We start from the raw sequence: 20,933 nt of genomic DNA, 5'->3' as shown, positions 1-20,933 counted from the left end.
GTAACCACTACGCTACCAGAGCACCTTTTATTATTGAACATAAAAAGTCTTTTCTAGACATTTTACCTACAGAAACTATCAAATTTCAACCAATTCAGACCTCTAGGAATCCTCTGCCTGGAATATTTTTTTTCACCTCTCATTCTTCCACAAATTTAATCACTCAAAATGTTGCTCTCTTAGGTCTTCCCTGACTTCTATTTGATTTCTTGTTATAATACTATAATGTAAAAGTACAATTTATTTAAATAATTCAGCATAACTCATATCTGTCTATGTGATTATTTAATGTCTCTTGATCAAGTGGTAAACAGGATTTGACCTTCAGCTTTTTTCACAATGTCTGGTCCATGGTGGTGGTGGTGGTGGTGGTATGCCATGGAGTCGGTTCTGACTCATAGCGACCCTGTACTGGGTTTCTGTGGCTGTAAATCTTTAAGGGAGCAGAAAGCCTATAGCTGCTGAAGTACAATTACAAACACATACAGTAACTTCAAGTATCTAAAGAAACACAATATCATCTTTTGATTGTAGATACAAATCTTTCAATCAATGGTATTTCTTTCTCAGTAGTACATGTCTCAATCAATGAGACCTTAGAGTCAACGAAGTAAGGCACTTGGAAAGGCAATAATTTTCTCATTCCCTAATAATGACTGCAGTCACCAGAGCATACATCTAACAAAGTACACACTTGGCAACCAAAGATATAGTAGAAAACTGAGTAAATGACAGATAAGGATATGACGATTACTACTCTTCTACTCTCCCAGTTAAACATTGGTCTCTGCTCTCCACTGTTCTATATCAAGTGAGGGCTGCAGCACATTGCCAGGCAGATATGAAGAGTCTATGTGTGACTAACAGACAGAAGATGAAGCATCTATAGCAAAAGCTTCCATCACTTACTAACTCCAAAGGAAACAAAAAAATGCTTAGAAAAGAGCTTCTCTTTTGGCCTTTTGATGACCAAGATTTCCCCCACCAGATGAATCTGCCTTGTTGTTGTTAAGAGTCAGAACCACACCAGGGCTCTACCTTATAACTCAAGTGAAAACTAGAAAACTAAAGAACTTAATTTGTAGGGGTTGCTGCAACATTCCTTTCTAAGACTAACCACCATGTATCATAGGTTCCAAGTTTGAGAGCATGTAAAGAAAAATAAATACTACTATCATTATCTTGTCATGCTTCAATGCTACATAAAGTGGCTGGATACCAGGAACCTGAAAGAGATCAAAATGGCATTTTTCCATTAACATCCTCAAAAAAGTCACACATGTACTGTTTTTATTAAGTAGCATATGGGGAATTTTAATATTCAGAACATTTATATATTTTGAAATATATAAAAACCATTACGCTACAATAGTAACTCCTTGAAATTTAAAGTAATGCTTCCTTTCCAAAACACAGTTGGCTAGTTTCAGAGAGCTCAAAAAGATAAATTTAACAATGGTAATAGATAATTTCTATGATATATGGGGAGTAGACCAATAGTCAAGAGAGCTATTGATTTAAATAAAAAGAAATCCAGGACTACATTCCAATTCCAGGATTATATTTTAGAACAATCTGACAGAAAAAGGTTTTTGATTCTCCGTGGAATAGTCCAGGCTCCAAACTAAACACTGTTAGTTAGAACCCCCAAGGCTAAGGCCCTTCAAGTCTGGAAATAAACTTGATACCATGGCTCAGTTTTCAGTCAAACAACAGAGAGCTCTATGGAGTCCTGTTGTGGTGCTGCAGGATAAGCACTGGACTGCTAACCACATGGCTGGTGGTTCAAACCCACTAGCTGCTCCATGGAAATGCTATATAGGGTCACTATGAGTTGGAACCAAATTACAGCACTGGACCAAGAGGCAGCTGTTCGAACAGAACCTGCAAATACTGAATAGTTTAAAATTAAGAAAGGTATGCGATAAGGTTGTATTCTTTCACCATACTTATTCAACCTATATGCTAAGCAAATAATCCGAGAAGCTGGGTTCTATGAAGAAAAAACATGGCATAAGGATTGGAGGAAGACTCATTAACAACCTGCGATATGCAGATGATACAACCTTGCTTGCTGAAAGTGAAGAGGATTTAAAACATTTACTGATGAAGATCAAAGAGCACAGCCTTCAGTATGGCTTGGCATAGGGACCCTGGTAGTGTAGTGGGTTACATGTTGGGCCGCTAAACTGCAAGGTTACTAGTTTGAATAGACCCGCTGTTCCTGCATTTCTGTTCCTGTAAAGATTATAGACGACTGTACACATGGACCTCACCAAAGGCCATATTATGTGATTCCATTAACAAAAAATGTCTAGAACTGGCATGTAAATCCATACAGAAAGTAGAATAATGGTTGACAGGGAATGAAGGGATAGGGGATTGGGAGTGACTGTTACCAGGTTTCTTTTCTGAGTAATGCAAATGTTCTGAAATTAGACAGTAGTGTTAGTTTTTATTTTTGGGTGGGTGAGGGTGGCACAACTCTGAATTATACACTTTTGGAAACTGTTGAGAGGGTAGTTTTAGAAAAAATATGAGACAGACACAGGACTGAAGGAGCTGCTAATGGAAAGGCTGGCAGTTTGAATCACAGAGGGCTGATTCATCCCAAACCTGTATAATGTTGTTGTTGTGAAGTGCCGTCAAGTCAGTTCTGACCCACAGCAACCCTGCATAGGGTTTCCAAGGAGCCACTAGTGAGCCTGAACAGTTCAAATCCATATTGTAGTCCATATTGTAACCCACGAAGCCACACCAGGACTCCTATATGGACGCTATCAAATTGGCTCCAACTAGCAGTGACCCTATGTACGAGGGGTTTCAAAAAAGTTTATGGAAGACGGCACAGAGTAAGGTAGAAGAATCTCCACTGAGTAGTATCTAATCTGTTTGGGTGGGGCTGATGAAAGGAGATGTGGATGGGTCTCTTGTGATACAATAGTAAATAATTATCAGGACTGACTGTGAGGGTTGGAAATGCAAAGGTAGACATTTTGTAGCAAAAGGAGGGGTGTGCCTGACTTTGCCGTCTAAGAGCAGAGGTTCCTGGGACCATCAAGGGAGAAGAGCGGAGAGCGGGACCCTACCCAGAGAAGCAGTGATGCCAGAAATGGAGGCAGAGACGATGACATGGAGAGATGGAGCAGCTGGGGACTTTTAGAACCAGAGAGGGAGAGGGGCTGTGTTGTGTGCTGATGACTGGGGCGGGGGGCGCAGGCTTGCAGGTTATATACCCTTTGGTTGGTTGATGATGCATGGATGGGAGGGATTATAACCATGGCAATGAAACAATATACGACAGGATGAATGTAAAGCTAATGTTCTCCCATGTAAACTATCACATAATTCACAAAACTTAAAAAAAAAAAAAAAAAGCATGGAAAAATTCCATTCTATTTCCATTTCACTTTCCCAAAAACTTTTTGAAGCCATTCCCCCACCATGAACCAATACACTACTGCTGGTCCTCACAATCTTTGCTATGTTTGAACTCATTATTGCAGCCATTGTTATCAGTCCATCTCTTTGAGGGTGTGCCTCTTTTTCAGTGATCCTCTACTTTACCAAGAATGGTTGTTTTTTCTTCTCCAGGGATTAATCCTGATAACATGTTCAAAGTCATGAGACAAAGTCTCACCATGCTCATTTCTAAGGAGCATTTTGGCAGTACTTCTTCCAACAGATTTATTCCTTCTTCTGGCAGTCCGTGGTACAAAGTCCATGGGACATTTTCACCTATACCATAATTCAACAGCTTTAATTCTTCCTCAGTCTTCCTTACTCACTATCCAGTTTTCACATACATATGAGGCAACTGAAAATGCCCTGACTTAGGTAAGACCCACCTTAGTGGCATCCTTGCTTTTTAACACTTTAAAGAAGTTTTTTGGAGCACAGTTGTCCAATACAGTATGTCATTTGATTTCTTAACTGGTGCTTTTGTGGGCAGCGATTGCAGATCTAAGTATTATGCAATCCTTGAATTCCTACTCTCCACAATGCTATACAAGGAGCTTTGGTAGTGTAGTGGTTACGAATCAGGCTGCGAGCCACAAGGTCAGCAGTTCGAAACTACCAACTATTTCGCGGGAGAAAGATGAGGCTTTCTGCTCCCGTAAAGATTTACAGCCTCGGAAATCCTATGCAGGGCTGCTATGAATTGGAACCGACTCCACGGCACATAACAACAACAATGCTATACATCTGCATAGTCAATAAAATTCAGATAAATATCTTTCTGTTGCTCTCTGCTTTTAGCCAAGATCCATCTAAATCCTCAGCAATGGTATCCCTCATTCCTCATCCTCTTCTGAATCCACGTGAATTTCTGGCAGCTCCCCGCAGATGCACTGCTGCAAACATTTTAAAATTATCTTCAGCAAAATTTTACTTGCATGTGGTATTAATGATACTGTTTGATAAAGATTACAAGCTAAAAAATCCTATGGGACAGTTCTACTCTGTCTCTAAGCATCAAAACTGACTCAACAGCACCACCAAACTGTGAGGACTATATGAGTATAAAAGACATGAGTAGAAGGAAACAACCAATCATTAAAGAAAAAAAAAGAAACTGGTAGCTTGTGTGCTAAAATGAATAATAGGATGGGAGTGGCCTTAGTAAGTTTAAGGATGAAGAGAGATAGATTGATGATAGAAAAAAATCATCGAAGAGCAAGAATCTTGAAAAGTTACAGTGGATAAAGATCATGTCTCCCCTCAAAAGAGGATGAATATGGGAAGACTTTAAGGTGAAGAAATAAGGAAAACTGTTTGAATGCAGCTACTTTCTCAGTAAAGCTGGAGCCCCAAACACCCAATGAACATGAATAGAAATGAGGAAAATAACTGAAAATCTAGAAAAAGTGCTTTAAAGGATGTTGGGGAGGAGGGTAGTGACAATTATCTTTAAAACAATGAAGAAAAGAAACTAGTAGGAGATTTAGAATGTAATCTGAGTAACTGACACAAAATTTTATTTGACCTACCCAGGAAAGTTGCAACAGCACAGACAATGATAGAGGTGAAGGCATGGACAGAGAGAGCAGCTGAGGACTCCAGGCCCATGGACTGAGAAAGGCTGTGTGTATCTGTGGGCAAGAGGCTGACTTGCAAAATGTGCCCTTTGGATGGAAGGAGTCTTCATATCAAGTACCAATGCTATCCCCTCTGTACACAGGATAGATATGAACGGACAACTTAGACACTGGCTACCTAAAATGAGGGTGTGATAAAGGCACAAAGTGACTGGCTTACAAGGTTTCAAGAGGGAGTTTAGTTTAAGAGTGGGGGTTGGGGTGGGGAAGAGAAAGAGTCCCCACTGAATAGTTTTCATCTTGTCTAGATGGGTCTGGTAAAAAGACATGGGGATAAGATTCTTATGATTCAATAGTGAGTAACTGTTATCATGACTAACTGCAACAGTCACAATTTTAAAGGCAGAAGTTTTGTAACAAAAACAGGGGATTGGTTAATCTTACAGTCCAGAAACAGAGGACCCTAGGATCATCAGGGGAGAAGAGCACAAGCAGAAGGCGGGACCTTATCCACAAAAGAAGCAATGCCAGAGATGGAGGCAGATGGGGTCATAGAGAGGGGGAGCGGCTGAGGACTCTAGATTCATGGGAAGAGAGGGACTGGCCAGGAGGCAGACTTGCAGAATGTGCCCTTTGGAGGTGTAAATTATTATATATGCCTGAGTGGGTTTTTGCTTTTTGTTTTTTTTTTATAAACTAAAACGAACATAGAGAAATACTGTTAACTGTACATGGAGGAGATTATAATCATTGTAATGAAACAACGCGTATGATTTGTTGAATGTAAAACTGATACCTGATCTGTAAACTTTCACTAAATCCACAATAAAAATCTTAAAAAAAAAAACAACAACAACAACAAACAAAACATAACTGTGCCATTCTACTAAATACTAAAAAAAAAAAAAAAAAAAAATTTGCTGATGGCATTTAAAGAAGAAGTCTAAGCTGCACTGAAGGTATTAGTGAACAAGACCCCAGGAATTGACAGAATACCAATTAAAATGTTTCATTTTAAAGAAGAGAAAAAAGTGCCCTTTGGACATTTAAATGAATATATATTTTTTGTTTTGTAAAAACAAAAAACACTAGGCAACAAAGAGATGCTTTTGGTGTGGTGCTGAAGGTTAATGTGCTGAACCACAAAGTCAGTGGTTCAAGCTTACCAGCCCACTCTTTAGAAACCCTATACAGGGTTGCTATGGGTCCAACTGACTTTACAGCACTTAACAACAAATTCTGTTAAAAAAAAAAAAAAAAAAAAGAATACAGACAAAATGAAAACTACATCTCCACTTCATCAATTCTAAATGGCTATATAATATTCAACTCTTTAGTGTAGCATTTGTTTCACCAGCTTCAGAGATGATAGGTATTTTCCCCCTCAATATTTAGTCTTATCATCAATGTAACAATACTTTAATTCAGATATTTAAAATAATAATAAATCACTTTGGAGCTTCAATTATATTCTGAATTTTTCAATTAAATAAGAATTAAATGGAAAAAAATTTATTTGACTAGATACAATCAGCACTGAACTGCTAACCATAAGATCTGCAGTTCAAACCCACCAGTCTCTACCTGGCAACCCTAAACAGGGTCACTATAAGTTGAAACCGACTCGATAGCACATAACAATAACAACAAGGCCATAAACCAAAAGAGGAAGACCAATCTTGGTAGTCCAACATCTAGTAATAAAAAATGAAGGTAACAAAAGTATCAATAAAATGAAAAAAAATTATTCAATAATTTCCCAGAACTTAAGGACATGAATTTCAAGCTTGAAAACATCAACTAAGTATCTACCAAAATAGTTTAAGCTGACCATATCACTATACATCATGAAATTTGACAACACTGGGGATAAAGAGAACCTATGCGCTTCCAGAAATGAAACTGGTCACACAGCTAGAATAAAACATTAAAAACAGTTTTACACTAACAGTAGTTGTTGTTATGTGCCGTGCAGTCGGTTCCGACTCATAGCGACCCTCCGAGGCTGTAAATCTTCACGGGAGCAGGCCGCCTCATCTTTCTCGAGCGGAACCGCTGGTAGTTTCGAACTGCTGACCTTGCGGCTCGCAGCCTGATTTGTAACCACTACGCTACCAGAGCTCCTTAACAACAATGGTGGTGGTGGTCATGTGCTGTGGAGTCAGTTTTGACTCATAGCGACCCTGTACAGGGTTTCCGAGGCTGGAAATCTTTACGGGAGCAGAAAGCCTCATCTTTCTCCCGTGGAACAGCTGGTAGTTTCGAACTGCTGACCTTAAGGTTCACAGCCCGATTCGTAACCACTATACTACCAGACAATAAAAATACTGCATACAAAAGTAGAAAGAATGGAACAACTAGTGGGTCTTATCTCAGGCAGTTCTTGAACCACCTTTTAAATCTTGTGTTAATATTGCCATGTAACCCCTACACAATTTAATTTCCATATCAAGTTACAGGTTCAACACTGGTAGAATTAAATTAAGATAAATACACTGAAATTTTTTTTCTGCATAACCATCTTTTGGGATCGTTATTGAGTTAACATATTTTAGAGTAGACTATCCTGTGATGATAAATTAAAATATGGGTATTTTCAGAAAGACATGGTGGCACAATGGCTCAAAAAGCTGGGCTGTTAACCTAAATGTTGGTGGTTCAAACCTATCAGCTGTTATGCAAGAAAAAGAAGTGGCAGTCTGCTTCTTTAAAGAGTTACAGCCTTGGAAACCCTGTAGGGTCATTATAAGTAGGAATCAATGCAAGAGCAGTGGGTATATAACTACTTCCCTTTTGCAAAGGCATAAAAATTCTGTTCAATTTTCACCAATCAGTGTTTTAAGCATTTGAGAAATAGTTTCAAATCAACCTTGAAATGGATATATAAAATGTTATAGGAATTCACAATCTTAAAAATGTTCACAAACGTGTGATACATAGCTGGTAAGCTCAATACTTTCAAAGCAGATTTTACTTCTAGTCAATAAATGTAAAGCACAATGATTAAAGACACAAATAACCTCTTGATGGAGAAGAATTGGCCTACTACTACTAAATTCGGTGATAGCATTATTATTGCTACTACAGAAGTCCGGGGTGGTTTCATAAGTAATTCCCAATCACCCACAACAATGCACCCTTTATCAAAACAAGAATATTCCTAAATATGCAAAGATGCTAATAATAAATTACAAACAAAAGTCATCACTACTGACTAAACTGTAACAAGATAAATCTGAGTCTGAAGATGGGTGTTAAGGAGATAGATGTCAGGGTCTAGAGATGAGTCAATCACTCGAAGGCAACACCACCACAATATTTAAAGCTATTGAGGATTTCAAATTGTGGTTGTTTCTAACATTTCAAAGAATAGGTAATATTTTATACAGCTTACTAGAACTATTTGGAAGAGGAAAAAAAAGGACATTGTTTCAGAATAATACCACTCCACTAAAATTATGGGCTTAGTTTTCTCCAAGAATGAACTACATTAAATGCCATACTCCTTAACAGAGAAAAAGGGTTATGTTGTCATGATTACTAGGCTGGACTTTCTAAATCTGTTTAAGTAGTGCTATTAATTTTTTTTAATATCTGTGTCAGGCACATGGTGTCTAGGTCCAAGAACAGGAATGGGCCAGGGGCCAGGATAAAATGAGAAGGGTACTAGGGGGAAGGTGTGGTGGTTGGGTGGGGATGATGACAAGAACTGTGTCCATGCACGTGGGCCAAAGCAACAGGAGGTTGATTATATATATGAGAAGACAAAGAGGTGACAGTATTTTGAAGTTTGCTGAAGAAGAAATTTGGGGTCTAGGGATTTAGTCCCTTTCTTAGTTTAGAAATACTACAAACCGTCATTATTTTCACATCATATTTGTTTGATGCCCTCACATGACTTTTATGGTTGAGGGAAGCAATGAGGCGAAATGCAAAACAATGACATCTAAAATTTCAATATTCTACCAATTCCAAGGGTCAAACATTATTGGCCAAAGAAGCCACAGTGACAAATAATATTAAAAACTACCTTTTTACGTTGCTCCTAAGTGCCAAGAGTTTTATGTATCTTTTTTTCTAATCCTTCCCATAGACTTGCAAGGTATATGACACTATATCCATTCTATAGACAAGGAAGCAGAGGCTCAAGAAAATTAGTGATTTATCTAAGGCCACAGGACTAAAAAATGAAACCAGCAGGTATGTTGCTACAAAGTCCTATTGTTTCTTTCTCCACAGTGCTTACTGCTGGCATTCATGCAAACACTGAACACCTACTATGTGTCAGGTACTGGGAATACAAAGAAAAAGATAGGAACTTTGCTCTAGAAAGTTTCTTTTAAAGGAGAAATAATTAATCATGTGTGAAAAGTACCAGGGGCTGCCAAAAGAACAAACAGATCTGTGTTTGTGGAAGAAGTGCAGCCAGGGTGCTTGCTCCGTGAAGGCCAAGACGGCCAGATTTTGTCTCTTATACTTCAGACATAATTGTCAGGAGGGACCAGCTGCTTGAGAGGGATATCATGTTTGGTAAGGTGGAGGGTCAGAGAGAAAGAGGAAGACCCCCAGTGAGATGGATTGGCAAAGTGGCAGCATCAGTAGGCTCAAGCATGGCAACAATTGTGAGGTTGGCCCAGAACCGGGGCAGTGTTTCTTTCTGTTGTGCACAGGATCACTATGAGTTGGTACCAACTCAATGGTACAACAACAACATGCTAAGAAACAAGTCTATAGCAGTATCCTAATTGCCGGTGGGCATATTTTACTAAGAAGCCATCTTTGTTGAGACTCCAAGGATGAATAAAGAATTTAGAAGGAGGTGGGGTTAGGGTGAAAAGACATTTTCTGATTTTCTGCATAAGGAAAAGTACTCAAAAGCCAGACAACAATGATTCTAAGACGAATCAACTAGAACTGTTTCAGTTACAGCCGAATTTCCCATGAGATGCTAATATGTATTACAGAAATAAAAGTGGCAGTATTTTTATCCTAAATTTTATCTACTTTTAATATATGCTTCTTAAATATTGTCATATATTTTTGCAATTTTAATGAAATAATTTGCCTCAATAAAGGCCAGAAAGTAAAAGATGTTCTCACATGACTTTTCATCAGTGGTAATGCACAAATAGCATTTACCCACTAACACTACTGTCTCTTTGGGCATCACTGCTCTAGTCTGTCAGAATTCAATGTAGAGTTGAGAAGTTATTTTATCAAAGCTAATTGTATATTAAATATTACCACTCTAATTAATAACCCACTTCCTATGGGCTTGTGACAAACACCAGAAAATTTTATAATAGCAGGCTCCTTTGATTCTTAAACCCAAGAATATAGGCAAAGTATCTATTTAAAAAAAAAAAATTATGTGGCATGTCCAGGATGGCACAATTAATAACGTAGCTGGACTCCTGGTGTGGCAAGGACAGAGATTCAAACCTACCAGCTGCTCCTCTGAAACACTATACAGGGTTGCTATAAGTCTTAACTGACTGGACACTTACCAACAAACAAGACTAATGGCCAGAATATTACAAATAAAAAATTAACTGTTTAGTTTGCATTTTCTTTTGTCACCATGTACCGGTTTGAAACAAATGGTCATATTATACTGTAACAAAAGAATATAGTAATATTTATGCAACATTGAGTATCCCCTTATTAAATATGCAGGAAAAATACTCCCAAGTGTTTATTTTACAACAAATGGGGAAAAGGGATGTTTCATAATACATTGTGGTTTAATGAATTGTTTTTGAAGGAGCTCTGGTAGCGTAGTGGTTACAAATTGGGCTGCGAACCTTAAGGTCAGCGGTTCGAAACTACCAGCCGCTCCGCGGGAGAAAGATGAGGCTTTCTACTCCCGTAAAGATTTCCAGCCTCGGAAACCCTGTACAGGGTCGCTATGGGTCGGAACCGACTCTACGGCATTTAACAACAACAACAACAACATGGCCAAGAAAATAGCATATAAGTTGTTTTTTGATTATATATTTTATCTGAGACTGTTTCCCCATTGTCAGTTTTAATCTGTGTGTATTTTGTGAGCTCTTGTCTATATTCCCCAGCAATAATACTAGTATAAAAAGTGGTCTAACAAAGTTGGGAAACGATAGATATGAGGAAGGAAGAAAACCAGAAAGCAATATGCCAAAAGCTAAGGAAAATGAGTGATAAACCATGTTAACTGTTACAAAAGTTGAATAAAAACTGGAATATCCATTGAATTTGGTAATTAAGTAATCATCAGTGACCTTAAAAAAACAATTTCAGAACAGTGAGCAGACTATACTTCCAAGAATTTTGGCACTGAAATGTTTGAGATAGGAGGGATACAGAGGAAGGAAGTAGTTTAGTGGGGAGGGAGACTTTTTAAAAGCTGTTTTCTTTTTGAAGATAAGAAAAATCTTGATAATGAGGAAATTAGCAGAGAGGATATTGAAACTATAAGAGCAAATAGCAAGGATCTGACCAAAGTAATGAATAGGATGGAAAGCAAACATTAGTTTGATTAAGATGAGCTTCTCCAGAGACAAGATGGAAGGACTATGGCAGGTTCATTTGGAGAGGTACTGGTTCTGTAGCCAAGACCACCTAAATCTGAATTCTGGCCCTTCTTAAAACCCAAACCCAATGTCGGCTCATAGCAACCCTACAGGACAGAATAGACTGCCTCCACAGGTTTTCAACGCTGCAAATCTAATTTATGGAAGCAGACGAGTTTTGGTTAGCAGCTGAGCACTTAACCACTGTGTCAGCAGGGCCCTTCCTACCATGTTGTTGTTATATGCCGTGGAGTCAGTTCCAACTCATAGCGACCCTGTACAGAACTTCTGAGACTGTAAATCTTTACGGGAGTAGAAAGCTTCATCTTTCTCCCTCAGAACTGGTAGTTTTGAACTGCTGACCATGAGATTAGCAGCCCGAGCTCCTTAACCACATAAAATTAGGAAAATTTGCTTTCTTTTCTAAATCTCCATTTCTCTCCCAACCTGAGGCAAACAGAATTTTCACAGGCTCATTGAGAAGATTGAGTCAGCAATGCCTGATACACGGTGATTAAAGAAGATAGCTTTTTCTTCTTTTAATGACTCAAAAGAAGACTGAGGAATTCACACATAAAATTTCTACTTTCTCTGTAGAACAGGCAATTGGGTTATCTGCTAAGATTAAAACAGGTTTGAAGAGGCATGACAGTAGTTTTTAATCTTTTAGAGAGATTTAAAAACCAATTTGACTATAATGAAAGACATATAGGGAAGGGTTACATGCAAATTTTGCATATTTTAAGGTATTAACAGATACCTCCCAACAATATAAAGGGATGTTGAGAAAAATATCTTCAGATTCCAGAGTGTCTAAATATCCAAATGTCTGAACAAAAGGAAAAGATCACATCCTCTGGACTTATATACCCAACTACGTAAGGGTGCCAGAAAAGACACTAGTCATGTGGTCTTTTCAGACTGCAGCAAAGATGTGTTTAAGTACTAACAGTTTACAATTCTATTCCTTGAAATCTACCTTAACTCAGGAGACAGAAAAACAAATGGTACTTTCATACAATGTAATTATTTAATATGATTTTGAAGCTTAGCCTGGGAACCTAACCACCGCAACTTTATTTCTACAGAAAAACAACAACAAAAAACAAACAAGTGTGCTCCTGCATTTCTGGGATGAAGCTACAGAGGTTCCTGGCAACATGAGGCATCTGTCAGGTATTCCTATTTTGGGAATTGCCTAGGATATTTAACAGTCATCTCTCTATGGGCCAAAATACCCAGAAGTGGATTCTGACTTTGTCAAAGCCTTCCCTTTGTCAGTCTGCAGTGCAGCAATATACACTGAGACAAGAAAATCTAGATTAACAATTATCTTTCAATAATGAATCTTAAATTACATTTAAATAGTAACCAAAGAAAAGTTATTCAATCCTATGAGTCAAGCCTAAAACACTATAAAGCAAAGAATCCTTTACTAATGAACAATCAAACAAAAAACTCCCCAAAGTACTATTTCAAAAAGTTTATCTTCTGGACTAAGAATGCTTTCCAAGATGTTAAGTGCTGTCGAGTTGGTTCTAACTCATGGCAACCCTGTATAGTGTTTCAGAGGAGCAACTCGTGGGTTTGAACTGCCAACCTTGTGGTCTGCAGTCCAGTGCTGATTCTACAGTGCCACACCAAGAGTCTGCCTTCCAAAACACAACTAATTTAAATAGCAATCTTCATCCATCCATTTATTATATTAAAGCCCCCAGTATTCCACAGGATTTTTTGCTAATTTGTTTCGATATTTTGAAACTGATCAGTCGTTACCTCTGATAATATTAAGGTAATAAACAGTACAACACTTCTATTATTTTTAATTATCATTTTTACTCAGTACTATTATAACAGTACAACTCCTTTCTATAGTCTAAGAATCATGCTTTGTTCATGTCCCAATCTTAAAGAAAATTTCAAAGTGTATAATTTACAGAAAGATGATTCATAACATGAAACAGATCATGAAGTGTACTATGAAAACTACTCTAAGGTTAAGGTGTCTACTAAATTGACTTTTTCTATAACCTTTCACGTAATTGTAGAAAACCTTAGCACAAAAAATAATTATAATTTTTTTCCAAAAATGGTTTAATCTTGCCCAATGTGCCAGACTGCAAAGCCATTTGAACTGCAAGGTTGGCGGTTCATGCTCACCAGGAGCTCCTCAGAAACCCTATACAGGGTCGCTATGGGTCGGAACTTACTCACCGGCACTAAACAACATCTACATAAAAACAAACTCATGGTGAACCCCATATGTTAGAGTAGAACTACTCCATAGGGTTTTCTTAGCTGTAATCTTTGCAAAAGTAGTGCCAGGCTTTTCTTTTATGGCGTTGCTTGGATGGGCTCAAACGGCCCATTTTTAGGTTAGTTGTTAAGTGCTATTGAGTCAGTCCTGACTCATAGCAACTCTGTACAAGGTTTCCGATGAGCAGCTAGTTTGTTTGAACTGTTGACCTTGCAGTTAGCAATCCAGTGCTTATCCAACAGCGTCACTTAGTCAAGTGCAAAACATCTGTACCACCCAGGGACCTGTATTACATGTAAAGCAATAATTTTGAACTTTTTAAAATAAATAAAGCTTAAATGATATAATTCTTATATTCCTGAACCTCATTTGAAAAAACTTACATATTAAACTGGTACCTATCAAACAATCAAAAAAGGTTGTTTTTAAAAATCCTAACTTTGTTGTTATGTGCTATCCAGTCCGTTCTGACTTATATAGGGTTTCCTATATAGGGTCTCCAAGGCTATAAATCTTTATGAGAACAAAAAGCCCAATCTTTCACCAAAGGGTGGCTGATGGGCTCAAACTGCTGACCTTGTAGTCCACAGTCCAGTGCTTATGAAAATGGAGCCCAAAATCTAAATTTGCAGTGTCCATTGAAAAAAAAAAAGATCTGGCAACAACCCATAGATATTCTCAATAGCAACATTTGGAGGGAGCTATGTCAGTAACAACTCAATGGCAACTAACAACAACAACAACAAAACAACAAAGCAGCTAGGAGCCTTGCTAGCACAGTGGTTAAGTGTTTAGCTGCTAGAAAAAAGGCTGATGGTTTCATCTCACCACGGCTCCATGTGAGAAAGATATGGCAGTCTGCTTCTGTAAAGATTTATAGCCTTGGAAATTCTATCAGGCAGTTCTGTCCTGTCCTTAGGGACAATCGATCCGATGGCAACAGGTCGGTATTTTGGTTGCATTTCAGCTGTCTTCATTTGACAAGCCAAAAAAACTTCATTGCCATCAAATCGATTCTGACTCAGTAATCCTATATAGAGATTCCAAGAATGTAAATTCTTTAAAAAATCAACTTTATCTATAATTTACACAATAAAACATATACATTTCAACTTTATAGTTCAGTTATTTCTTGACAAATGTGTCTATCTGTGGAATCACTACCATAATCAAGATATATAACATTTCCTTGGCTGAGAAAATTTAATTATTCTCCTTTGTAGTCAGAAAAATAAATAAAACAACCTTCAAGCCAGGCAAACACTAATTTTTTTGACATATCAATATAGATAAATTTGACCCATTCTAGAACTTCATATTTATAGATTACAGAATTTACTCTTTTGTAAATTTACCTGGTATCTTTCTGTCAGCATAATATATTGTGAATCGATTCATCTATGTTTTGCTTATATCAGCAGTTTCCTTTTTACTATTGAGTAGTAGTCCACTGTAGGTATGGGAGTCCTGGTGTGGCCCTCGGGGTTAAGGCACTAGACTAAAGGTTGGTTTGAACCACAAGGTCGGCAGTTCAAGCTCATCAGTCGCTCCCTGGAACCCCTATACAGGGTCGCTATGAGTTGGAACCCACTTGACAGCACTTATTGCTACAAACATTTTTGTACAAATTTTTTTTCACAACTTTCCTTTAATTAAATTCAATACCACTCCACTTTTCCTAACTATTACAAAAATTTCAAAAGGATGTAAATTTTTACTAAATTAGAAAAACCTATCTTTCTCCTGCAGTGTGGCTGGTGCGTTTGAACTCCCAACTATGCGATTAGCAGTCCAGTGTGTATCCTACAGCATCATTTTTGAGTTCACTTTGATTTTCTACCTAGTCTTTGTAGTCACCAGAATTCGAAATCATCATTTTACTGGAGACCTAGATATTTCAGAGATGAACTGTGCTTTCAAGCACTACCTTTGTTTTAAAGCTATGTTACTGTTAAAAGCTACATATACCAACTGTTAATACAACTAGCAGGATTATATTAAAATGTACAATACCTATTATTGTTAAGAAACTTTCCATATCCTAACTTTGGTCTGCCTTCAATTTCTCAAAACCTCAACATTCAGTCTTTTACCCTTCCCAAGAAGAAAGAAATTAACCCTATATTCCAATATTATGGCACTGGTGTGGCACTGTAGGATCAGCACTGGACTGCAAACCACAAAGTGGCATTTTAAACCCACCAACCACTCCTCAGAAACCCTACATAGGGTCCCTATGAGTCAGAAGCGACTCAACGGCACTTAATAACAAGAATACCAACCAAAGAGCCTCTTGTACCTGTACTGAAAAAGTAAACTAAGACAGGAAGGCAAGTCAAAAAGGTCTGATTAGCAACACAGAATACTGGAAGTCTTTTTATTCAGAACATACTAGATCTTCTTTTAAACAGAATTTATTAAGTTTGGTGATTTGGTTTTCCATCCCACAACAAGACTATTGTTGTTGTTTAGGTGCCATCGAGTCGGTACCGACTCACAGCAACCTTATGCACACACAACAGAATGAAACACTGCCTGATCCTGGGCCAATCTCACAATTGTTGTCATACTTGAGCCCATTGATGCTGCCACTTTGCCAATCCATCTCGTTGGGGGGGGTCTTCCTCTTCTTCTCTGACCCTCCACCCTAGATGCAGTCAATTGGAAAAGGGCTAGGGGCAAAGAGGGTGCTGCTAAAAGCAGACGTTCAAAATATCAAATCAAAATCAAAACTTAAGACCTATAATAAATGTAGTAGAAAACCTCAAAGCATAGCAGGCAAGGCCATTTGGTATAACAACAACAAAACAAATCTAACCCACTGCCATTGAGTTGATTCCTACATAGGATTTCGGAGTCTGTAAAAACTCTTTATGGGAGCAGACAGTCTCTTCCTTTAGCAGAGCACTGGTAGGTTTGAACCACCAACCTTGTAGTTAGCAGTCCAATGCTTATCTCAGTGCTACCAGGGCTCATTTGGCTATTTGGTATAAATGCAAACTATTGCAGAGAATACTCCTCAATCCTGCCCAGAATTACACTGAGTGCTCATAATGACCCTCTTTGGTACACTGTGTTGTAAGCATAGATCAGGAGACTTTAAAAACCATTTCAAAATAAAGACCACCAAAACCTTTTTCCAAAAAAGAAACATTTGAAGGACTGCCCAAGTCATTAAATACTATTACCCTCTGTCAAAGAAGCAAGATACTGAATTCCTAAAGATGCCTCAATGTGTTTGTTGTTCTTAGTAAAATTTTATTAGAACCCAGATACAGCAATCCGTGATCACTAAAACTTGGGGAAGTATTTTAGGAATATTTAGAAAATTATAATTAGGAATATATAGACCAAGAAAGTTTTGGGAATCCATTATAGATAAATAACTATGACTGAGTATAAGAAAAATTGAATTTATCTGTGAACCACAAGATCAGTAGTTCAAACCCAATAGCTGTTTCTCACAAACCCTATACAGAGTCACTCTGTGTCAGCTCGAAGGCACTTAACATGTCTAGTAAGTCTTCCATTCAATTTAAAACTAGTGTCATAGAAAAAGTTTCTTGAGGGAAAAACTCCGTTTTGTTTTTATAATCTTACTAATGTGCCAAAAATAAATATTTTTCCAATCATTGGCAGTCTCAGAAGTTAAACCATACTTTGAGGAAAGCTCCTTTTATAAGTCAGGCAGGGGGAAATAAATACATGTTAAAAGTTCCAAGTTACTATCTAAACTTGATTTACTTCATTAAAATTTTTATAAGGATGTGTTCCAGAGAAACTCTATTCTAGGAATTATGAACTAGTAAAAAAAAAAAAATTCATACAATTGGTGACAGGTTTTATTAAAATGTATGTTTTGAGTTAGAGTGCTCTCTTTCTCTGAAGAAGTCCGTGATACATATATCAACCAATGTAGAGATTAAAGGTTAGATTTATCTATGAAGTATATCACACATTCTGTTCACTCTTCTTCAGTCTATGAAAGTAAGAGCACAATCTTCTACAGGTGTAAACCAAATGGCATCTCAACTTGCTAACTTCCCAATTAGACACTCAAGAAACTAACAACTCCTGAAAGTCTTCAAAATACATAAATAAAGGTGGCTTCAAAAGGTTCGTGGAAAATTTCTATTTTCTCACATATTTTTTGAAGACTCCCTGTATAGTTTACTTTGATGGTCATTCCTCAGTGTAATCCTGTTCCTTCAGTGATTCTTTTAGAGATCTTTGCTTAAGGTTTCAGCTTCTTTTACCAAATAACCTGCCTCAGTGTAGTACAAAATTTAGTCTTAAAAGTCTGCTCTTCATCTGTTAAAAATTAAATAAGTCAAAAGAATTAGTTAAGGATCCAACCTAATGTACAGTAACAACTGGGTTTAATTCCACACTATGTTCTAAGTCTTTGATCAAGAATTACATGAAGACCGCCTGCTGAGTTGAGGCATTTATAACATCCAACAATCTACATGTTGATGGTGTAAAGCAAGGTGAAAATTGGCTTCCTTTTGCATCGGCATCCCATGGTTCAAGATGGATAGGATAGGTACTTATTTCTTACTATTAGTTAAAGGCTTAATACTGCCACTCTGGGCAGCCAAATGAATCTCCACTTATAAAGTGGAAGTGGGGGAAAAGGAGAGTGTGTAGAGTGTGTGACGCGGGAGGGGGGCGGGGTGCCGTCGAGTCGGTTCTGACTCACAGTGAGCCTGTGGCGGGTTTCCGAGGCTTATGCATCGTTATCAGAGCAGAAAAGCCTCATCTTTTCCCGCAGAGCGGCTGGTAGATTCGAACTGTTGACCTTTAAGTTAGCAGCCAAACTCATAGTACCAGGGCTCCTTGTTACAATAGTTGAGTAGAAGAAAAAAATTTTTTTAAACCAAACTCATCCTCTATATAGTAGTACTGAGAAAACCTCCTTTAACAACTTAATGAATAAATTCTAATAAAAAGCCTTAAAAAAAACCCTAAATTAAAACAAACAAACAAAACTCTTTCTAAACGTATCTCCTAATTTAAGTATTAAAGTTCACCTTGTGTGAAGTGAAAGGAACCTTTGTGTAATTTTTCCAGTGGTTTGCAATGTTCTGGTTTCTACTTCTACTCTTGCCAATTTAGCAGCTTTTCTATTCGATTCGTTCTCGATACTCTGTTAGTTTCTAACTACATATGACAACCTCAGTGCATCAAACGCTTTTTCTGCTATTTCCCCTCTCTTAGAGGAGTCACTTTTCCTTCTCAACTTCCTACTCTTCAGCAGTTTCTCGTCGAGCAGGGTGGGTGGATCGAAGTCTGAAGCCGCCCAAAAGACAGCTTCAGTGAAGAAACACTTGTGGACGGGGCCAAGCTGCTTCCTCCATCTCTCCGAGATACGGGGCCCGGCTCCGCGGCTCGGAGAAAGTAAGTAGGGCAGGTTATGGGGGCCGAGATGGGGCGAGGAGCCCTTTCCACCTCTGTCGGCGGGACCGCCCAACGCCCCAGCCCCCTCCTCGGCCCGGCCGGACAATGGCTCTCATGCCCAGCAACCCCCAGGCCTTCATTGACCTGGGGGCTTCATCCCACGCGGGGTCTGGAAAGGGAGCCGGAGAGCGCACCTCCGCCTAAGCGCGGGCTGCGTGCCGGGGCCTCCTCGGGCGCCATCACTGGGAGTGGGGCGTGAAGGCCTCCCGGCAGGGCCATTGCCGACTGCCGAGTCCGAAGAGGCCGCGAGCCTGGTGGAGGCGACGGCGGGAAGTGCAGGCCGCAGCCTGCTCAGCCGACCCGCCAAGTGGCCTGTCCCCGCAACCGACCTCCAGTCGCTTACCTTGTGGATTCTCTTCAGAGCCATCGTGCGAGGCGGGTGGCGGCGGCCCCCGGGGCGGGGACGGGGGCGGGGACGGGGATGGGGAAGGGGCAAGGGGATGCGAGGCCGCCTCGGCGATTGCGGGTCGGCCGGAGAGGGCGAGGAGGGCCGGAAAAGACGAGGGGTTCCTGAGCTCGGGCCCGGTGGGACGGGCTGAGGGCCGAGGCCCACTCGGCTCCAGAGCCTGCCGCAGCGGTCACCGCATCACCCGGCGGCGGCCCCTTTATGCGCGGCCGCTCAAGCCGCCGCCGCAGCTGCCTTTTCCTCCCAGGCTCAGCGCTTCCTCCCAGGCTCAGCGCCGCCTCCACAGCCGCAACGGATCCCTCCGCCGGAAAGCAAGAGCCCCAGCCTCTGGTTGGCAGGCGCCTCTCGGTCGGACAACCGGAGAGACTGCCTGCTTTCCTGCCCGCTGCAGGTGGACCGAGGGACGCGCGAGCGGGCGGCGCCTCTGGGGTGGGGCCGCCAGAACGCGGGGTGGGCCCAGGCCGAGGGGAAGGTCGGGAGACGCGGGGATTGGTGGACCAGAGGAGGGAGGGCCGAGCTGCGCTGGCGCGGAGGGATACGGGTCGTCCATGTAAAGAACCTACGGCCGTCGCCGACGCTGCCACGGCAGTCGAGAGGATGACGCCAGGAAGGGTAGGGAGGAGATCTCGCGATCGTTGAGACGCGGGTCCTGGTTATTCCCGCGCCGCGACCCTTGAGTCTCTTCTTACTAGTTCCCCACTCGTGTGTCATCGAAGATCAATAAACATTTAAGGGCGAATATTTTCCAGATCGCTTGACTGTCCCCATACCAGTCCCAGGAGAAGGCACTTAGGACCATTGCAACATCTAAAGGAGGAAGAGACTTGTCCAAGGTCATATAACTCCTCAGCGGCAGAGCAGGGATTTCCCTGAAGTCGTAGATCTCTTCAGATTCGAAAGCCTAGTTGTAGCAGCCTAGGCACCTGCCGGGGATTTAGCCATTGTGACCAAGGCCTTAGCTGGAGAGGATTTGAATGCTGCTCTCTCTTCAGCCACTGGCATGTCAGCCATAGGAAAGGCACACAGAGCTCACTACTTGGTGAATTGTATAAACAAGAGATAAACACTGGACAGCTAGCCGCAAGGTTGGCAGTTCAAACCAACCAGCCATTGCTCTATGAGGTCGTTATGAGTTGGAATGGTTTGAACGACGCTTAACAACAAATATCAATTACTTCAGAAAAACTCTGTGTGCTCCAGTAGTTTAAACCAACTTTGTGCTT

General features: G+C 39.9%; 1 protein-coding gene across 1 annotated transcript in view; it reads right to left on the bottom strand.

Moving 5' to 3' along the window:
* The window catches only part of UBE2D2 (ubiquitin-conjugating enzyme E2D 2), a 63,806-nt gene extending 43,485 nt beyond the window's left edge, over positions 1-20,321 (bottom strand). Inside the window, exon 1 of the mRNA XM_006866140.1 lies at positions 19,648-20,321. Coding sequence (XP_006866202.1) covers positions 19,648-19,671 — 24 coding nt within the window. The 5' untranslated portion in view covers positions 19,672-20,321. The remainder of the gene's footprint in view (positions 1-19,647) is intronic.
* Positions 20,322-20,933: the final 612 nt, after the last annotated feature.

The sequence above is a fragment of the Chrysochloris asiatica genome, unplaced genomic scaffold, assembly GCF_000296735.1.
Source record: "Chrysochloris asiatica unplaced genomic scaffold, ChrAsi1.0 scaffold00087, whole genome shotgun sequence".
Taxonomy (NCBI): Eukaryota; Metazoa; Chordata; class Mammalia; order Afrosoricida; family Chrysochloridae; genus Chrysochloris; species Chrysochloris asiatica.
Note: the sequence above shows the minus strand (reverse complement) of the source record. Positions and strands in the feature narration are given on the sequence as shown.